Source organism: Nannospalax galili, unplaced genomic scaffold (assembly GCF_000622305.1).
Source record: "Nannospalax galili isolate Female #2095 unplaced genomic scaffold, S.galili_v1.0 scaffold100, whole genome shotgun sequence".
Classification (NCBI taxonomy): Eukaryota; Metazoa; Chordata; class Mammalia; order Rodentia; family Spalacidae; genus Nannospalax; species Nannospalax galili.
Window position 1 is genome coordinate 4,429,239 of NW_008352891.1, and position 21,613 is coordinate 4,450,851.

Consider the following 21,613-nt stretch of genomic DNA (forward strand, 5'->3'; position numbering starts at 1 on the left):
GCATGTCTATTAATAATGAATCAGTTTTCAATGTGCATGTTTTCACACTGGTCTGTTTTTTAATCTTTGCTATTTACTCAGACAGGCATGGTGCATTGTGATACAGCAGTTGGAACACCTGATTACATATCACCCGAGGTTCTGAAATCACAAGGGGGTGATGGTTATTATGGACGAGAATGTGATTGGTGGTCTGTAGGTGTTTTCCTTTTTGAGATGCTAGTGGGTAAGTAAATATTTCAATTTGTTCTCTTTAAAATCCTTTTTATAACACTTTATCGTTCAGTGAAGAATTTGAGAATATGGGAGAGATGGCTCACCTGACTGCTCTTGCAGAAGACTCGGGTTCTGCTCCCAGCATCTAATAACTGTCTGTAATTCCAGTTCCAGATGAATCTGACACCCTCTTCCTGACCTACGAGGGCACTGCACTATATATATTTTGTTTGCTTGTTTGGTTAGTTGGTCTTTTTGACACAGGGTCTCCCTGTAGCCCCAGCTGTCCTGGAACTCACTATGCAGACTAGGCTGGCCTCAAACTCACAAAGATCCGCCTGCGTCTGCCTCCCAAGTGCTGGGATTAAAGGTGTGTGCCATCACGCCTGGCTGAATAAAATATTTTTTAAAAATAGAATTGGGGAATATAAAGAAGTGTCCTGTGTCCTGTGGTAGAATTGGAATGTCTGAAGACTTTGAATTACAATCTGATATAAGGCTGATAGGATGGTTCAGCAGCTAAAGGCACCTGATGCTCAACCTGACAATCTGATCCCCAGGACCCACAGGGTGGAAGGAAAGCTGATTCCTGTACGTGCATGCTGTAGCACATGCATATATCCCACCACACACAGAGAGTAAATAAACAAATTTAATAGAACTTAATACTGACATAGTGTTTGAGAAGTCAAACATGAAGGAAATTGAAAGCATATTATGTGTTGGTAGGAAATATTTCCCCAATAGACATTTTATTTATTTATTTAGACAGACTATCATTGCATAACTGATGCTGACTCAAACATAAAATCCCCTCAACCTGTTGTACGCTGGGATTGCAGATGTGCCACTACTAATGACTAGATTATTTTAAATTAATGAAATATTAGAATGAGAGCAAATTTGCAGCTTCTGTGTACCTCAGTTCTAAGATTTTCTTTTTTTCTCCACTTATATTTATTTAGTTAGTTAATTAGTATTTGTTATTTATTTATTTATTTGTTTGTTTAGTGTGTCCCTACAGAGGACAGAAGATAGTGCTGGATTTCATAAGCCATCTGACACTGGTGCTAGGAACTGAACTCAGGTCCTCTAGAAGAGAAACAGGCACTGTTAACCTCTGAGCCATCTCCCCCATCTCAATAGAGTACAAGTAGTTTTGTTATTGTTGTTGTTGTTGCTTGGTTGGTTGGTTTTTTGGGGGGTTATTTTTGCAACAGGGTCTCCCTGTAGCCCCAGTGGGACTGGAACTCACTATGTAGACTAGGCTGGTCTTGAACTCACAGAGATCTACTTGCCCCTGCCTCCCAAGTGCTGGGACTAAAGGCGTGTGCCACACCACACCTGGCTCTGTTATTTTTTTATGTGCATGAATGTTTACCTGCAAGTATGTAAGTGCACCCATGTCATGCAAATGCCCATGGAGGTCAGGAGAGGGCACTGAAATTCCCTGGAACTGGGATTAAGATCTATCCGTCTGTCCGTCCGTCCGTCCGTCCGTCTATCTAATCTGTCTATTTGGTCTTTTTGATACAGGGTCTCCCTGTAATGGGGCTGACCTGAAATTCACTCTGAAGATCAGGCTGGCCTTGCGCTCACAGAGATTCTTCTGCCTCTTCCTCCAGAGTGCTGGGATTAAAGGCATATACCACCATGCCCTGTCTGTCTGTCTGTCTGTCTGTCTGGTCTGTGTATGCTGCAAGTACCCATGGAGGCCAGAAGAGGGCATTAGGTCACCTGGAGCTGGCATTAAAGGCAGTTGTAAGCTGCCTGAAGTAGGTGTTGGAACCCAAATTCTAGTCCTCTCCAAGAGAAATACATCCTCTTAACCACTGAGCCATCTCTCTAGTTCCCAAGATTTCTTAATATTTGTTTAAAATATTAAATACTTAAGTAAAATTTAATATCTGTTCCAGTAGTCACAGAGAACTAAAAAGTATTCATTAGCTCATGTAATTTTGTTACTAACTGATTTGTGATGTATATTTTATAAAACTACTTGCATATATTTTTAGTTTGAAATTTCAGTGAAAAAAATCACATGTAATTTCCATTAGATTGACAAAATATAATATGTTTCAGTTTTAGAAAACTCAGGCAAATTTAATACTTTTTTTTTTGAAGCTAAAGTATTCTTAAACTTTTCTGTATAATAGATTTCATTCCTAAGCTTTCCCATTTATAAGTACCAGGGTCATAAACTTTCTGGTAGGGAAGTCAGTGATGGAATGACCTGATTAGTTTGCTTGGGTGTAAAGGGAAATGTAGCTAAGTCTTTTTTTCAAGAAGGTGTAATAAAACCAAGAAAAATACATAGAATGACTTTAGAGCTCAAAATGAAGTTTTGGAATTACAGAATTTCTTTTCTTCTTGAAAATGATCCTAAAAGAAATTAATAGTGAAAAGGTCTATATGATGATTGAATATGGATATTGTTAAAAATGTAGAAAGTTTTTTTCTATGAAATCTGGTGGGGGGACTTTAGGGGAGGTGCAGATAGGGAGTCTAAATATGATTAAGATGTAGGAAATACACAAAAATTCAATTAAAATATATATTGTAAAAAAAGTAGAAAATTTTAGAAACTCTCAAAGTTAAGTAATAATTACAATGTAGCATTTCTTGTGGCTTAAATTGCCTTCTCTTGTTGAGATTCAGTCTATGCAGCTTTTATCTTGTTATGCTTAGTCTCATGTTATGGTGTGTGCTTCTTTATTTGAGGTTTTTGTCTTTGTGGTGAGCCTGTACATTCCAGGTGGTCTCAAGCAATTGTGTGTTCTTCTTCTGGGGTAGATCATGATGATGCATTAGAGGGCTTGTAATTTTTTTCAAAGCAGAATGCATTCTCTTAGGAGCTTGACTTGTCTCTAGGAATTTACAAAATAAAGTATTTTACTTGAAAGTGATTTGGTGCAATTGAAGGGGCCATTTAAATTCCCACTACTGTTTTGAGAGCTGAGTTGGAGTTTGAATAACAGTATTCTGAGCCTACTTTGGATCTTATTCAGGTTGATGGTTCTACACTTCATTTAAAGGGTGCCATTACAGTAGAAAATTGTTGAATAGTGTGCTCCTTCTGCCTCTTTGAATTCAAACCACAATAACTACCTGACTCTAACTTTTGAGGTTTGGGATGGTTGATTTTAGGGAAATCTGATTTGCACTAAAGTTACTTGTAGCATAGGCTATTGCAAGCCTTTAACCCTTGTGACTTCAAATGTGTACTAGGTAAAACAATGCCTTCATACTTTTCCTGCCTTTACACTTCATCACTGTCTCTTTATTCTGACACTAGTCAGCAGGAACACTGCATTGAGAGGTGACTTCTGCCCCATCCCACTGCTCATAGGTACCATATAGACTGTCTGGTCTCTGTTCTCCCACATTAAATAATAGAAATACTCAGATTCTTAGAGCAGCACTACCCAGTCTGTCATGATAGAAATGATTTATATCTGTGTCATCTGTCCAGTCAAGTAGCTACTTCCTGTAATGAACATTTGAAATGCGGCTAGTGTTTAAATAGGAAGCTGCACTCTTCATTTTATTCAATTTCAATATAACTTCTTTGCCATATGTAACTAGTGACTGCTATATAGTGTAAGAGAGCTACAGAGAGAGTCATATCAAGATGCAGATCCACTGTAAACATTAAAGGATGCACCAGTTTCAGGCCATCTAGAGACCTTGCTCTTAAATTATTCAAAGTGTTTGCTTTCTTCTGTTTTTGTTTGGTTGTTTTTGTTTTTTACGGTACTAGAGAGTGAATCTAAGGGCTTATGCATGCTTTCCAAACACTCTACCATTGTGTTATGTCCCCAACTGTCTTTTATTTTTTGTCTTTTTGAGACAGGGTCTCCCTGTAGCCCCAGCTGGCCTGGAACTCACTATGTTGACCAGGTTGGCCTCCAACTCACAAAGATCCACCTAAGTCTGCCTCCCAAGTGCTGGGATTAAAGGCATATGCACCATGCCTGGCTGGTTTTTTTTTTTTTAAAGTATAATGGTAAATGCCTATAATCACAGAGCTGTAGAGGTGGAGGCTGGAGGATTGTGAGTTCAAAGCCAGTCTGGGCCATATAGTGAGTTCCAAGCCAGCTTTGGCTACATAGCAAGACCTTGTCTCAAGAAAAGAACAAATTCTAGAATTAGCATTGGCTCTATTTTATTCTTTTTTTTTCCTTCCCTCTCCACCTCCTCCCCCTTCCCCCTCCCCTAGCCTCCCCTCCTCTCTTTTGGCCCATATGTAGTCCCAGCTGTCCTGGAACTTTTACAGAGATCCACTTGGCTCTGCCTCCTAAGCTCCCCAGTCCTGGGATTAAAGGCATGTGCCACCGTGTTTTTTACCTTTAAGGGTAGAAGATCATTGATGTGGTTAACACTTGAAAGCATTCTTTGCATATGTCTGTTCATTTTAGCTATGATTCTTAGCATATAGACTATTTTTTCCATGTAAGTAGATAGATTTAAATATGGGACTAGAGAGATGGCTCAGCAATTAAGAGCACTGGCTGTTTTTGCAGAAGACCTGTGTTCAATTCCCAGCACCCACATGGTAGCTAACAACAGTCCGAAATTCCAATTTCAAGGGATTCAGTGCCCTATTTTGTCCTCTGTGGGCACTGCACAACATGGATGGACTTACATACATTCAGGATTAACACTCATACAATAAAATAAAAATAGATAAATAGATAAATTTTAAAAGATATTTAAATGTTAGATGAGTATTTAATGTGAACTCTTCTCATTGTCTTCTTTCTTACAAATTTAGGGGACACTCCATTTTATGCAGATTCACTTGTAGGAACCTATAGCAAAATTATGGATCATAAAAATTCACTGTGTTTCCCTGAGGATGCAGAAATCTCTAAACATGCGAAGAATCTCATCTGTGCCTTCTTAACGGATAGGTAATATACACTGAATTTCTTTGTGGAGAAATCCTTTTATAAAAGTTTACAGAAATGAAAGCAAGCTTAATTTATTTACATAGGAAATCAATTTCTCTTGTTATACAAGTTGCATTTAATTCTGGTGTATCCTTTTCCTGCTGTTAAACATGATGTTGGATTACTGTCCAAGTTTCATTCTGTTGCTGTGATAAATACTGTGACCAACTTGGGGAAGAAAGGATTTATTTCAGCTTAAACTTCCAGGTCATAGTCAGCCATTGAGAGAAGTTGGAGTAGGAATTGAAGTAAAAACCATGGAGAAATGCTGTTTACTGGCTTATTCTCTGGCTCGTATTCACCTAGCTTTCTTATATAGCCCAGGCTAGGAATGGCACCACTCATAGTGGGCTGGGCTCTCCCAAATCAATCATGAATCAAGACAGTCTCCTACAAACATGGCCACAGGCCAGTCTGATTTAGGCAGTTTTTCAGTTGAGGTTTCCCCGTCCAAGGGACTTTTAAGTTGTGTCAGGTAACAATAAATACTAACCAAAACATTTTTCTTAGATTCAGAATGATAATTTTAATATAGAGAAAAACATTTAATATAAATTTAGTGAATAAATATGGACAGTTTCAAACTTCATACATGAATTTTTTTATAAAAGAAGATTACAGATTTATAACAATACTTCTTTTATAGACGTCTAAAATAATTCTTTGTCCAAAGTTCTCTTGTCCTGAGGTTGGTGAATCATGCAGTTTGGCATGTGCAGAGGAATGTTTTTACCTGAATTTTTCATGTATTTTAATGACAGCAGATTGTCAGTGGAAATAGACTTCATTTCCCATATAGTTTTCTGTGCATAATCACAGCCTTTTTAATCTATCCAAAGCTCAAATACTACAAAATTGGCATAGCTTATTTTCAAGGAACATTTAAGGTGAAGCTTTTAGTAAAAATACTTCATTTGTGATCCTTACTTTGGTGAAACTTTAAAAAAGTTATTATTTTACTTTTTTTGTAGTTTTGTTTTTATAATATACTTTTTAATTACATTGTTTAGGGAGGTACGACTTGGGAGAAATGGGGTAGAAGAAATCAAACAACACCCTTTTTTTAAGAATGATCAGTGGAATTGGGAAAACATAAGAGAGAGTAAGTAAAAAATTTTATAAATTGATTTCCTCTTCTGAAGTAGCAGGCATGTTTGATACAGTATATGTTAACTCAGATTTAAATTGAGATTTCCTTTCCTTGACAGAATTTCTAACTATTTCAGCACTATTTTAGTAAAGTAGTCTGCATTTTTAGCAAAATTTCACAATTCTTTTGGAATTACATTGTACATTTCTTCATTTGCTAAGTAAAATTTTGTAGCACTCAGTAATAGAATATAAATTTTGAATCTGAATACTTAAAATGACATAATAATAGGGTTTTGTTTGTTTGTTTGTTTGTCTTTTTGAGACAGGGTCTCCCTGTAGCCCCAGCTGTCCTGAAACTCACTATGTAGATCAGGCTGGCCTTGAATTCACAAAGATCCGCCTGTCTCTGCCTCCCAAGTGCTGGGATTAAAGGCGTGGGCCACCACACCTGGCAATAATAGTTATTTGTAGTTATTTGTATTGGTAAAACATAGCAGTTCATTTTTACTTTTTGTATACATGAAGGATATACATATAAAGACAAAAATATTTCTACTTTAAAAAATGTAGAAAATTGAGGATCCTGTGCAATATATATGTGTTACTGCTACTTTTAATTTTTTTAGCACCTAGAATAATATATACCTTGCCTTGTTTGGTATATTAATCCATGTTTAAAGCTGATCTAATAAGAGTAATTACTTGTAAGGTTTTAAATCTATGGAATGGCAAAGTGGAAGATATTTCTAAAATTTTACATAAAACATGATATGATATATCATAAAAATGAAATTAGTTGTGTCATCTATTTTGGCTGGGAGTGAACTGATTTTTTTTTCCTTCCCAGCGGCAGCTCCAGTAGTGCCTGAGCTCAGCAGTGACATAGACAGCAGCAACTTTGACGACATAGAAGATGACAAAGGAGATGTAGAGACCTTCCCAATTCCTAAAGCTTTTGTGGGAAATCAGCTGCCTTTTATTGGATTTAGCTACTTTAGAGAAAATTTGTATGTGATTTGTTTGTTAAATTTTATTGCTATCACAGTCTAGCTAAAAGGTAGCTTATATTGAGATTGAATAATAGAAAATTAAGTATCAGTTTATTTAAACTTCGTTTTTGGACTATCTGAACTGCTTTAATTTTATCATTGTTTGAATGTTACATGATATTCGCTGTCCTAAATTCTTTTGAAGATGTAGAATAATAACAAATACCTGCTTTTTACGGTACTTATCATCTCATGAAGGGACATAAGAGAATTAGAGTCATAAAAAAGGTAGAATGTGATATTTGCCTTTAAAAAGAAACCAAGAGAGGGACTGGAGAGATGGCTCAGCGGTTAAGAGCACTGACTGCTCTTGCAGAGGACCTGGGCTTGATTCCCAGCACCCACATGATGGCTATGAACCGTCCTTAACTCCAGTTCCAGGGGAATCAGAAGCCCTCTTCTGACTTCCGCTGCATTGCACAACACGGGTGCACTCACATACATTCAGGCAATATACTCATACACATAAAAAAATAAAAATATTTAAAAAAAAGAAAAGAAACCAAGAGAAATTCAGATAGTCCAGAAGGAAAAAGCAAAACTACATTTCTTTTGAATGAGAATAGGGATACATCAGGTAAGACCTCAAGAAGAGGTAGCATTTTAACCACATCAGACAGTAAGAAAGGATGTTGAGTGGCCAAGGTGTGAGGAAGCTAGAGAAGATTGGTGGAGAGGTCAAAAGAGAATTTGAGGGAATAGGAACATTCACTGGGAAAAGTAGTAGAGTCCATCAGAGCTTAAACACAGGACATATGCCACTATTGTCTGAGTGTCTGGAGTATTCGATGACACTGGTTTCCTTGCCTGTAATCTCTGCATCTAGCATAGCGTGTCAAAAGATCATTGAGTAAATAATTGCTGGTGCAGGTGAGAATTGAACATAAGTTAGAAAGCAGATTGGTGTCACCGTATAAGGGAAGAATATCCCAACAGATGACTGGTAAGTGCTCTACTAAGGGATTTTCTTACTGACAAATGAGAGCGACTGAACACTGTTAAATAGTTAAATGAAACATTAAAGATGTTCAAACTTTCTTGGTACGTTTGCATATATACTTAAGAGAGTTTACTCAGGTGTGAGGTATTTTTCTAAGATGAGAGAACAAAACCAGGAACAGTCCAGGCAAATGAGGATGGGTTGATCACCTTCCCAATGATGATCTTCTAAAAGCTATTATAAATACTGAATAAAATGTCATGTCCAGAAGAAATCTATGTTTATAGACAGTGGGAAAGGACCCAATTAAAAATTGACAGTAATACCATAATGACAATTTGGGGGCTGTCAAGATGGTTCAGCAGGTAAAGGTGCTTGCTGCCAAGTCTGACAACCCACATAGTGGAAGGAAAAGCTGATTCCTACAAGTTGTCCTCTAACCTCTACACACATACCTGTGACATGCATGCATGCAAGTATAAACAATACACACACACACAAACACACACATACACAATGTAATTTTTTTTTAATTCCAAAGGCATTTTATATATTAAGATATGGAACTCATAGGTTGTTGTCTTTGAAAAAAAGAGATGGTTCTTTCTAAAGATGGGGTAGAGTATACTAGTTCTAGAAACTCAGTTGGAATCAAGAGGGAAATAGAGGTCTACATAGTGACTAAATCCCACCATATTAAAACTAGGCCATCTTCTGGGGCTTGAGAGATGGCTCTGCAGTTAAGAATACTAGTTGTTCTTGCAGAAGACCTGGGTTCAAATACCAGCACCTACATGGCAGCTAACAGCTGTCCATAACTCCAGTTCCAGGGGATCCAATGGCCTCTTCTGTCCTCTGCGGGCATTGCATGACACGGGTGCACTTACCTACATGCAGGCTGCATTTTTTATGCATGTATTTTATGCATACTCATAAAATAAAAATAATATTTTTTAAAAATTTTAAAAAATACCTAGGCCATCTTCTAAGAAGAGATAGGAAATAATGTAATTGTCTAATAGTAAAATTAGTGCTTTATCTAAAATAATGTGTTAAGATGAAAAGAAAGAAATCTTTTTGGTTGATGTTTAAATCTGAGAATGGCTTGATTAAGACAAAATGGATTAAAATGAAATGCGTAAGAATTTTCTCTTCCCTTATTCTAGATTATTAAGTGACTCTCCATCTTGTAGAGAAAATGATGCAGTGCAAACAAGGAAAAGTGAAGTATGTATATGTTTTCACTGTGTTTGTTACTTTAGTTGCATGTTCAAATACACCACTAAGTTTTAAGAAGTTCACTTAATGCTCCTTTTTGAATCATGAGATGGCATTCTTTGACACAGTTCAGCACCACTTGGAATTCATTCATTTATGTATAGTATTATTAGTTCCAGACATGCTAATAACAAGATATGTTACACATGGCTTTAAGCTTAATTCAAAGTGATAACAGTATTTTGTGACTGCATGCAAACCTAACTCATACACGTGTACATGTAAATGATAATGTTAATTTTTTCTTTAAATTTACAAAAGTAGAAAAGTTAATTGAATAACCTTGAAATGGTTTATGTTTTAGGAGTTCTATAAAATATAACAAGCATTGAAATGGTCTTTTTCTTCTTCTTTTTTTTTATTACAGGAAAGTCAGGAGGTACGTTGAAAAGGGGAAAACTCACCAATCTGACAATATTTTAATATAATCATAGTCTGCTTCCCATTTGTAGTACTACATCTACCTACGAGATGTCCCCAACCTTTTTTCTATTAAGTACTCTTTTATTATTTTTCTTAAGAATCTATTCCTTAAAATATGAGTTATGTAGCTAAATGTGGTGGCTCACACCGTTAATCCCAGCATTCAGGAGATCTCTGTAGCCAGCCTGGTCTACATAGTAAGTTCCAAGCCAAGTTGGGCTATAGAGAGACCCTATCTCAAGAAAAATAGAGGTATGTAATTTTCTTGTATTTATTAAGGATGTGTAACTACAGCAAGAACTTGGTTGGCTTGTAATAACTAGTATGCTCAAAATATTACAGGAGCAGCCAAAAGAAGTTTAAAAACCTTGACTAATATATTAACCTATATAGTCTTCTAAAAAGCCCAAAAAGGGGCTGGAGAGATGGCTCAGCAGTTCAGAACACTGGTTGTTCTTGCAGAAGACCCAAGTTCGAATCCCAGAACCCACATGGCAGCTAACAACTGTCTGTAACTCCAGTTCCAGGGGATCCAATAGCCTCTTCCATCCTCCGCTGTGCACTTACCTACATGCAGGCAATACACGCACACACATAAAATAAAAGTAATAAAAAATTTTTTAAAGATTAAAAAGCCCCAAAAGCAAAATTCTTGTTAGAAGAATTGTTTTGGTTATTTATTTATTTATTTATTTCTCTTATTTATTAGTATGTGTGTGAATGTGTTCATGTGTATTTGTACACATGCGTGTGAAGGCCAGAAGTCAACATTGGTGTCTTCCTGAGTCACTCTCCACCTTCTTTTTTGTTGTTGCTGTTGTTTTGAGACAGGGCCTTTCAATGAACCTGGAGCTCACAGATTTAGCCAGACTGGCTTGCCAGCAAGCTCCAGCGATCTGCCTGTGTCTTCTGCCAACCTCCACAGCCCAGTGCCACTCTTCACTTTTTATGTGGGTGTTGAAGATTCAGACTCAGGTCGCCATGCTTGTGCAGCGGGTACCTTGCTGGCTGATCCTCTCTTCAGCCATTAGCCTATACTTGATCAGGGACAATAGAGTTTTTGTTTTAAGATAAGTGAAATATGGGACTAGAGAGATGGTTCAGTAGTTAAGAGCACTGACTGTTCTTGCACAGGACCTGGGTTTGATTCCCACCACCTACATGGTGGCCAACAGCTGTCCATAATTCCAGTTCCAGGGGATCTGATATCCTCTCTGACCTCTGTGGGCCTTGCATGACACAGGTGCACTTATATACATGCAGGCAATACACTCATACACATAAAATAAAAATAATTAAAAAAATTTAAAAAGATGAGTGAAATATTTAAGAAACCACAGGAAATGTAATCCCTAGAAGTTTGGAGTCTTCTCGACTGTGTGTCTTGGCCTAAGTATTCACCTTTTTTTTTAATCTTAATTTTGAGACAGAGAGAGAGAGAGAGAGAGAGATCTCTAGACCCAAATGGCCCAGAGACCAGGCTGACCTCAGTCTCACAGAGATCTCCCTTCCTCTGCCTCCTAGCACCTTTTTAATTTCAGTTTCTTTATTAAGTAGATATAATACTTCTGTCTTCTTAGGGTTTTTTTTATGAGACAGAACTTGTTAAGCACCTGACATTGTACCCAAGGGACCATAAGAACTCAAAAAAGTTAAATTCTTTAAAAGAGAAGGAATAGTTTAAATTATGGATTATTTAATAGTTTTTCATAATTTTAATTTGTTTTGAAACATAGCTGATGGAAACTATAAAGCAGCTGATTTGAAATGTAATTGGCTGTCATTATGCTCATGCAACTTTTTTCATAGTACTGTGCTCATCACTATGTAGGAAATCACCCAAAAAAAAAGAGTTTATTTTTCTCTTGTTTTCCTTAGAGACAGAATCTAACCATGTAACCCAGGTGAGCCTTGAACCTGAGATCCTCCTGCCTCAGCCTTCTTAAGTTCTTGGATTGCAGGTGTGCAACACCACGTCAATCTCTTATTTCTCATTTTAAAAGCAACAATATATTCTTTAGTATTTTCACCAGAATATTTTGAGTATTTATTTCAGATATAGACCTTCATCTCCACCTCGTAAGCACAATCATGACAATAATTTCAAATAAAGAAGAAAGATTCTTTAGAACAGTGGAGGAGGCCAGACCTTATTTGTAATGAATTTGAAATGTATCATAGCAGAATTCTACCATACTAAGAGCTTCTCAATCCATGGCTATATAAATGTGTTCATACCTACATATGTTCTGTGAAAGAGAGAAAGCAGGAGACAGGTACTCTTTCCTCTAAGTAAAATTCACACTAAGCAGGTACAAATACTATACCATCATAGAGGAGGGCATATTAAGTAGAAAGGCAAAATAAGATTGTTGTTGTTTTAAGTCACTCATCTTTGTGACAAAAATTTTACAGTTTCTTACTTTTTGACAGATCCAGAAAAAATTGTATACACTAGAAGAACACCTGAACACTGAGATGCAAGCCAAGGAAGAGCTGGAACAGAAGTGCAAGTATGCTCTAGAGACAAACACACTTTAAAGTGGAAGCTTAAACATTGTTCTAAGAAAGAAAGGCTGCCGATTAGTGATAAAATTTTCTATGTATAGACTATGCTTTTAGCATAAATTATAACTACTTTATTTGCTTGTTTCTTTCTGAACTTCTTTAGATCTATGAATACTCGCCTAGAGAAAACAGTAAAGGAGCTAGAAGAAGAGGTAAAAATTTCCTGTATTTTATCGGTAGTTTGTTAATAAAAATCTTTGAATATCTAGTTAGAGAGTTCTCATAGTACCATGGCAATACATATCGGTAAAAGTTTACTATGTCATCGGTGAACAATACTAAAATTATAAGCCAGGCGTAGTGCTGCACACCTTTAATTTCAGCACTGGAGAGGCAGAGGCAGGACTATCTCCATAGCAAGTTCTAGGCCAGCTGGAACTACAGGAAGAGCTGTCTCAGAAGGGGAGATACATATATATGTATGTGTGAGATAACTTTTATTACTTAGGCTTGTTTCATAATCTTGAGTTAATTTAGTATGTGTAGGCACTTCAAGTTTTTCTTTTTTTAAGTATAATGGCATATATGTATGAAAATGCCATAATGAAACCCATTACTTTGTATGTTAACTTTAAAAAAAATTAATTTCAAAAATGTGCAGTTTGTATTACAGTTATAATGCTTGACGTGCTTTAAAAACAAAGTATTTTTTTTTTTTTTTTTTTTTTTTTTTTTTTTTTTTTTTTTGTCTTTTTGAGACAGGGTCTCCCTGTAGCTCCAACTGGCCTGGAACTCCCTACATAGACCAGGTTGGCCTTGAACTCACAGAGATATGCCTGCCTCTGCTGGGATTAACGGTGTGTGCCACCACGCCCAGCTGTAATTCTTTTTGAAATTTAATGTTAATTTAATGTCTCATTAGTCATGGAAAGTTACATGAAACTACTTTGAATAGTATAGTAAATTAAACATTGAGGGTCATGATTATTTAAGTGTAGTGTACTGTTTTACAAACATGGGAAACACAGTTTTAACAGTGTTAGCTTCTTTTCAGGATTTTGATTTGATTTTTATGCATAGTTCTTTCTGATAATGTTAAGCATTATTTCAGATTACCTTAAGGAAAAATGCAGAATCAGTATTAAGACAGTTGGAAAGAGAAAAGGCCCTTCTTCAGCACAAAAATGCAGAATACCAACGGAAAGCTGATCATGAAGCTGACAAAAAACGAAATTTGGAAAATGATGGTTTGTAGTGTAAAATAATAAGGAAAATGTTGAGTATATGTGTTATATTGACGACCACTAAAGTGTTTTGTTTCATAGTTAACAGCTTAAAAGATCAACTTGAAGACTTGAAAAAAAGAAATCAGAACTCCCAAATATCCACTGAGAAAGTAAATCAACTCCAGAAACAAGTAGGTTGATCTCAAAAGTTTATAAAAAGATGTTGAGTTTTATTCATGACAACCTGTTAATATTAATTTCAGTTGATAGTGTTGCATAAGCCCTTTGCTTCTTACTGTTAAAGAGAAATCCTTAGGAAAATACTTTTAGGTTTTTTATTTAAGTAACTTGTAATGCTATAATAACTGATGTATTTTCATTATATACACCTGTGATTTATTTGTTTGCTTTTGAATGGGCTAATAGCTGGATGAAGCTAACGCTTTGCTAAGAACAGAGTCTGATACTGCAGCACGGTTAAGAAAAACCCAGGCAGAAAGTTCCAAACAGATTCAGCAGCTGGAATCTAACAATAGAGATCTCCAAGATAAAAACTGCTTGCTGGAGACTGCGAAGTTAAAACTTGAAAAGGAATTTCTCAATCTTCAGTCAGCTCTTGAATCTGAAAGGAGGGACCGGACCCATGGATCAGAGATAATTAATGATTTACAAGGTATGAAAATAGAGCTTTTACTTGTTTCAGTTTGATGATCTATAATTTTTAAATAACTTTAGATAGATAATGCAACTTTAGTAATCCTTTTTTTAAAGATTCAATATTATTTTTAATTGTGTATGTGTGTGTCAATATGTGAGTATATGTGTGTGAGTGCAGGTGCCTGCAGAGGCCAGAGGTATTGGATCTCCATAGAGCTGGTACAGGCAGTTGTAAGCTGCCTGATGTGAGTGCTAGGACCAAATTCAGGTCTTCTGCCAGTACGTGCTCTTAACGGCCAAACTCTATCTCCAGCCTCTGCACTAACCCCCCCCCCCCCCACACACACACACAAACACCTTTTTTTGGTCTTTTTGAGACAGGGTCTTCCTGTAGCCCCACCTGGCCTGGAACTCACTATGTAGACCAAGCTGGCCTTGAACTCATAGAGATCAGCCTGGCTCTACCTCCTAAGTGCTGGGATTAAAGGCATGCACCACCATGCCCAGCCTTAGTAGCCCATTTTTTAATGTAGTACTCTGTTAGCACTGGGCTGGAGAGATGATTCAGGAATTAAGAACATACACTGCTCTTGCAGAGAACCTGAGTTCAGTTCCCAACATCCACATCAGATGGTTCACAACCAACCACCTGTAACTCCAGTTCCAGGGGATCCAACATCCTCTTCTAGCCTCCATGAGCACTGCACTGATTGTACAAACCCACACTTAGACATATACACATACACACATTATAAAAAGTAAAAATAAAACTAGGACATTACAAGTACATTGATACAAATTTTGTAAATAAAAGATTTACATTCAAATAGTATGCACTTAGAAGGTAGCCAGTTGGGTTCTAGCTGAAATATGACTAGTTATAAAACTTACTCATAAAAGTTCAAAATTCTGAAGTAGCTAATAAATTCCTAATTTTCAGTTGATTATATGTGACTTAATGGGTATGTTGTTTTAAAAAATTTTGCAATTTTTAGGTAGAATATCTGGCCTAGAAGAAGATTTAAAAACTGGCAAAACCTTACTAGCAAAGGTAGAGCTGGAGAAGAGACAACTACAGGAGAAGCTCACCGATTTGGAAAAGGTAAATATATTAAACCTGTGTGCCTGTGTGTGTGTGTGTGTGTGTGTGTGTGTGTGTGTGTAAGAAAATCACAGGATTTCAGATGAGAAAAGTTATTTAAAATAAGGGAAATCACTAACTGGAATATTTTCACATACTCATGAGTTCTTTCCTATTTAGACTTAGTTATGTAAACCAGGGGTATAGTTTTTAAGGCTTACCATAAAAGAAACAGCTCTTGGTGTGTTGGATCTTATGAAGGAAAGGACTCAAGTATGTATAATAAGTATGCTTTCAGGACACAGGGAATATTTTGACTGAGGTATCTTTTAAATTTTATTTTTAAGACAGGTTTCATTGTGTACCCCTAGCTACCCTGGAACTTGCCATGTAGACCAGGCTGGCTCCAAACTCCCAGAGATCTACCTACCAGTGCCTCTTGAGTGCTGGGATTAAAGGTGTGTGTCAGCATATCCATCTTACTGAGATATTGTTTAAATTATGTATTACAAAATTATGGCATGACTTGTCTCAGAAGTTTTCTTAAAAAATAACATAAGCCAGGGGTGATATCTAGGCTCTGTGCAGTTAATGTTTTATTTTTACTTGTTTATTCATTGATCTAAATATTAGTGTGTCTTTTGTAATAGAAATATCAGGATGCAGTTTTGCCTTTAATAGTATCACAGTCTGATAAGTAATTAAAAAGTAGTAATAAAGTCCTTGGGTAATTCTAATGCAGTATGTATAAACAAAATGGTAGATGTTTGTATAACGTATGCCCATCAGGTGTAGAAGATGAGCACCTGACTTGACAGGCTAGAGAGGTGGGCAGGTAAAGGCACATTCTGGCTAGGGGAGGACAGCCTGAGCAAAGGCTGAAGACAGAAAACATCAATGGTACTATTTAAGTACAAGCTAGTCAATATTTCTGGAGTGTGATATAGGGGTCAGTAAGCTTTTCTCTTTTAAGGGCAAGATAATAAATATTTTAGATTTTCTTGTCTATATGGTCTGTGTTGCAATTGCTCAGCCCTGCTGAGGTTGAAGAAGGAATGTGGCAGTGTTCTAAAGAAACTTTTAAGGAAAATAGACATCAAGTGAAAATTGCCTGAAGAGTTCAATGTGGTCTTTACAAAGTGAGGCACAGAGGAAGACGTAAACTAGATCATGTAAGATTTTGAGTACTCTGTTCATCAGTTATTTTTCTGGTCACCATGACCAAATACTTGACAAAAAGTAACTTAAATGGGTTTGGGAAGACAGTGCCCATCATGATGAAGAAGCCATAGCAGAGTTCATGACATTGAGAGTTATGTGTTTTGGACGCCTTCATTTCCACACACCAGGAAGCAGAGGAAAGAAAGGAAACAGACCTGGCACTCTCCTCCCCCACCAAGTATCCCAGTTTTTCCAGCTGGGGATCAAGAGAACCTATACAGGACATTATATATATACGAACCATAATACTCTGTTAAGAAATTATAGTCCCTAACTAATGGGCTGATCACTGGACGGTTTAAATTGGATGTTCTTACTAGAGGCACATTTAGGATCAGTTACTAGATCACTATACTATGTAGAGGGTAAATTGGAAGACTAGAGGCAAGTAGACTACTTAGAAGGCTTTTTTCAATAATTTAGATAATGATAAATGAAGACTTAAATTAGAACAGTGTTTAAAAGTATGGAAATGGGGTGACTGAGAAGTATTTGTAGGAGAATATTTGACAGCACTTAGCAACTGACAGGTGTGGTATAAGAGTGGTAGTCAGGGGCTGGAGAGATGGCTTAGTGGTTAAGGGCACTGGTTATTCTTGCAGAAGCCCAGGGTTCGAATCCCAGCACCCACATGGCGACTAACTGTCTGTAATCCAGTTCCAGGGTATCTTGACACCCTCTTCTGTCTTCCAAAGTCACTGCACAACACAGATGCACTTACATACATGCAGGCATTACACTCATACATACAAAAATAAAAAATAACCCCCCCCTCAAAAAAAAAGAATAATAGTTAAGGTCAAATCCCAGGTTTAAAAGTTATGGAAAGATCTGTAAGAGTACCTTTAATTAATAAAGGAGAATCAGTTCAATTAGAGACAGTGATAAATCCTTCCTGATTCTCTTAAGCTTAAATTTAAGGTGCCTTTGGGAGAGCCAATTAGAATGTCTACAAGGCAGTAAGTCCTGGTTATAAATACTAGTAATATTTGAATCATTGGTATATAAGTTGCTGAAATCAGGTGAGTGGAAGAACCCATTTGGGAAGAGACTATGGAGTTGTGGTTATTCAGGTTACAGTAGATTATTTTGTTGGCGAATTACATCATTTGAAAAAAAATCATGTTTATTTGAATAAAAGACTATATAACATTTATATGTATTTTAGATACCAAAGAATTAGAAAATCATTGGGGCATATATAGAAAGTAGATGGACTTCTATTATCCAGGTTTTCAACTTAGAACAAGTTTCTTCTGTCTGGGGATGCATCTCAGTGATAGAGTACTTGCCTAGCATATGCAAGGCCCTTAGTTCAACCCCTTGGACTGCACACACCAAAAAAGTCTACTATTTGGATGGTAGGCTATCTTGAGGTTTTTTTTTTTTTAAATGTAGCAAGATTAAAAACATTATATACATTTTTTTTTTAAGTTTGAAAACCAATGCTGTAAGAATTGGTTAAAGAACGGCAGCATCTGGAAGGTAGCTGGGGAAACTTCCAAAACAGGAGGAAAGATGAGAGCAGGATGGGGAGAGCCAGGGGATACAGTCTGAACAGCATCAGTGGAAAGTGTCAAGGGTGGAATGACTGCAAATAAAAGAGACTGAAAAATACTTGAATTGTACAGCGAGAATAGTTCTCTGATCATATTAGTGAAATTAAACAGGCTCGATTTAAATCTCTAAACAGTAGAGAAGACATATGGTAGAGGGATCAGAGGGATTGAAGAAATAGAGAGCATGGATTACCATTATAAAAAGCATGGATGAAGAGGGAGAGGAAAAATGCTGAACATTCTTAGCCTGTTTAGAAATAATTTTGAGAGTTTTTGAAAATCTGCTAATAGTTACCATTGGAAATATTTAATAGGAAAAGAGCAACATGGAAATAGATATGACATATCAACTAAAAGTTATACAGCAGAGTTTAGAACAAGAAGAAGCTGAGCACAAGACCACAAAAGCACGGCTAGCAGATAAAAATAAGATCTATGAATCCATTGAAGAAGCTAAATCAGAAGCCATGAAAGGTATGCGCTAGAAAAAGAGTCTTCCAGCAACATTGTGCCACAAGTTGATTCTAGATTCAAGTCTTTGGTTTGAAAATGTTTATATTTTATTGCCAAATTTTGGAAATGAAAGGAGCAAAATTAACAGGAAAGCTTTACATACTTCCTTTTTACCTTTGTGTCATTATAACAATCATTTCTAAAATAGTAAAATCCAAACACAAAGTTATTCAACCATATTGCTAGGTTGAAATTTATGTTCCAGTAACATTGTTGGTGGAATGTGAGATATTCTAGGTACATCTAAGATTTGGGAGATAAATAAATATTTGACATAATATTTATTATAGTTTGACATTTCACTAGCTGTGTTACAAAATTATTGATAGTTATGTAAGACAAAGATTTATAAGCAGTAACTAGTGCAACTAGAATATATAAATTTATTGATTTTTGGACTCTGGCAAAATAAAGATTTGGCTAAAGCCACATAATAACTAATAGATCTCAAAGTTAACTTTCACAAACAATCTTTTACCTTAGAATTGTCTTAGAATAATTTAGATTTGAAATTCCAAAAGTAATTACTTGAAAATATTCTTATAGCAGTCTTGAAACTCTTGAAACACAGGTGCACTTACATACATGCAGGCAGAACGCTCATACACAGAAAATAAAAATAATAAAATTTAAAATAAATACTGTCTACTTAGTAGTAGAACTTAGTGTTTCATTTTGCCACATTTTCGAAGACTCTTCATTAAAAACTTAAAATTCTAGCTGAGGAGATGAATGCTTAGTGAATAAAGCACTTGCTATACAAGCATGACATTTGGAGTTTGAATCCCTAGAACCTTATGTTAAAACTAGGTAGGCATGGTAGCCACCTGTAATCCCAGCACTTAGGAGACAAAGAGAAGGAATCTCTGGGACAAGCTCACTACCTAGACTTGCTGGAATTAGTGAGCAGATTCACCCAGAGACCCTGCCTTAATATATAAAATGGAGAGCAATCAAGGAAAACCTTGATGTCAACTTCACACCTCCACACACACATGCAAACACACACATACCCCACACATAAACATGCAAAAACATGAAAAAAATTCATGGATTTAACATTTACTTAATAAAACTATTAGATGTTGACTATTAGGTGTGACGGGGCAGAGGAATCCTAATTGGATTTAAGTAAAAAATACTAATCAAAAAATAATCCTCTAACTATAAGACTTACATTTAATGTTGTAGTTTCTTGATTAGGCATAGACTTTACTTAAAGAAGAAAGAAAGGGTGGCTTTCTGAATAATAAAAGTGTATTGTAAATCACTAAATAAAAGTAGAAAAATGTAAGTGATAAAAGCAAAGATTACCCATAATCCTACTAAGGGTAAGACTTTGTAGATTCTCTCCATTTTCCATACTATTTTACTTTTTTAAAAAAGACATTGTGTGCATTAATGAGCACTTACTAAGTCCTTGCCATATGCCTAACTGTATTTTAAGTTCTATATGTGCATTAACCTCAAAATTTTTGTATTATGCCTAGGAGGTTAAATACTTTTGTCCTCGTAGACATAAGGAAATTGAGACAGAGAAGTTAGCTTACCTAGTAAGTTGGGTTCCTGAATCTTGTCCTTCACTGCCTCCCTAAAACATAATTTCAAACACTTGCATAGTAATATGTTAATGTGGAAAGAGAAGTCATGGAATCTACCTGGAATATTTTCAGATAAAAATAGATGCACTGCTTTATTAAAAGATGTCAGTGTCTTGTAGAGTCATAAAGGCAAATTTAACTTTCTTTCATTAGAATAGATGGACTTATCACAGAGTTTGATATACTTTATGCTCTGCAAATGAAACTCCTAATTTTCAAGCATAAAATTTGTAATATTTCAAATATATGGAAAAAAGTGACAAAACCGTCAAGTTGAAAATGAGTAACAGTTAAGTAGTATTATGTCCTTATTTGCAAATTGGTAACTATGTTCATTTTTATTATAATAGAAATGGAGAAGAAGCTCTTGGAGGAAAGGTCTTTAAAACAGAAAGTGGAGAACCTACTATTGGAGGCTGAGAAAAAATGCTCTCTATTGGACTGTGACCTCAAACAGTCACAGCAGAAACTAAATGAACTGCTTAAACAGAAAGAGATGCTAAATGAAGATGTAAGTATGAATTAGACTAATAATGAAAACTAAAGAAGCGACAATAAATTTTATTAGGAAGATCTAATGGCTTCATAATTTTAAATTGTTTTCTTGTAATGTTCTATAGAATTTGTTGGTTTTAATGGATTTGGTCATAATTTACTCATTTTAAGTTATAAATATATTTTATTTAAAATATATTTATAAGTTTAGCAATACTGTGATATACTTTACTGTGAACAGAATGAGAAAAACACACTCTTTAGAAATTCAAAGTAAATTACTTAAATGTCAAGTATACAATTCATTTTTTTAGGTTAGAAATTTGACATTAAAGATAGAGCAGGAGACTCAGAAACGTTGCCTTATGCAAAATGACCTGAAGATGCAAACCCAGCAAGTTAACACATTAAAAATGTCAGAGAAGCAGTTAAAACAAGAGAATAATCATCTCATGGAAATGAAAATGAACTTGGAAAAGCAAAATTCTGAACTTCGAAAGTAAGTTAATTGGTGAATGCAAAATTGAGTATTTCACAGTTTGGGGGGTTATATGTATGATGTTTGTTATGTTAAAAATTGAAAATGTGAGCCAAGTATGGTGGTAATACTTCTATAATCCCAACACTTGGGATGCTGAAGCAGGAAGATTATAATTTCAGAGACATCTTGGGCTACATAGTAAGTTCCAGGCGAGCCTTAGCTATTATAGCAAGACTGCCTAAGGGAGAGGAAAGTAAAATAAAACAGAGAAACCAAAACCATAAGCATACATTGCATTAGCTGTTGGATAGATGACATCAT

General features: G+C 35.9%; 1 protein-coding gene across 1 annotated transcript in view; it reads left to right on the forward strand.

Moving 5' to 3' along the window:
- The window catches only part of Rock2 (Rho associated coiled-coil containing protein kinase 2), a 172,368-nt gene that overhangs the window by 126,649 nt on the left and 24,106 nt on the right, over positions 1–21,613 (forward strand). Inside the window, exons 6-20 of the mRNA XM_008850105.3 lie at positions 82–226; positions 4,991–5,129; positions 6,179–6,270; positions 7,108–7,267; positions 9,416–9,476; positions 9,895–9,906; positions 12,384–12,463; positions 12,622–12,670; positions 13,570–13,705; positions 13,784–13,875; positions 14,111–14,357; positions 15,337–15,443; positions 18,517–18,676; positions 20,667–20,827; positions 21,126–21,310. Of these exons, the coding sequence (XP_008848327.1) occupies positions 82–226; positions 4,991–5,129; positions 6,179–6,270; positions 7,108–7,267; positions 9,416–9,476; positions 9,895–9,906; positions 12,384–12,463; positions 12,622–12,670; positions 13,570–13,705; positions 13,784–13,875; positions 14,111–14,357; positions 15,337–15,443; positions 18,517–18,676; positions 20,667–20,827; positions 21,126–21,310 (1,826 nt within the window). The remainder of the gene's footprint in view (positions 1–81; positions 227–4,990; positions 5,130–6,178; positions 6,271–7,107; positions 7,268–9,415; positions 9,477–9,894; positions 9,907–12,383; positions 12,464–12,621; positions 12,671–13,569; positions 13,706–13,783; positions 13,876–14,110; positions 14,358–15,336; positions 15,444–18,516; positions 18,677–20,666; positions 20,828–21,125; positions 21,311–21,613) is intronic.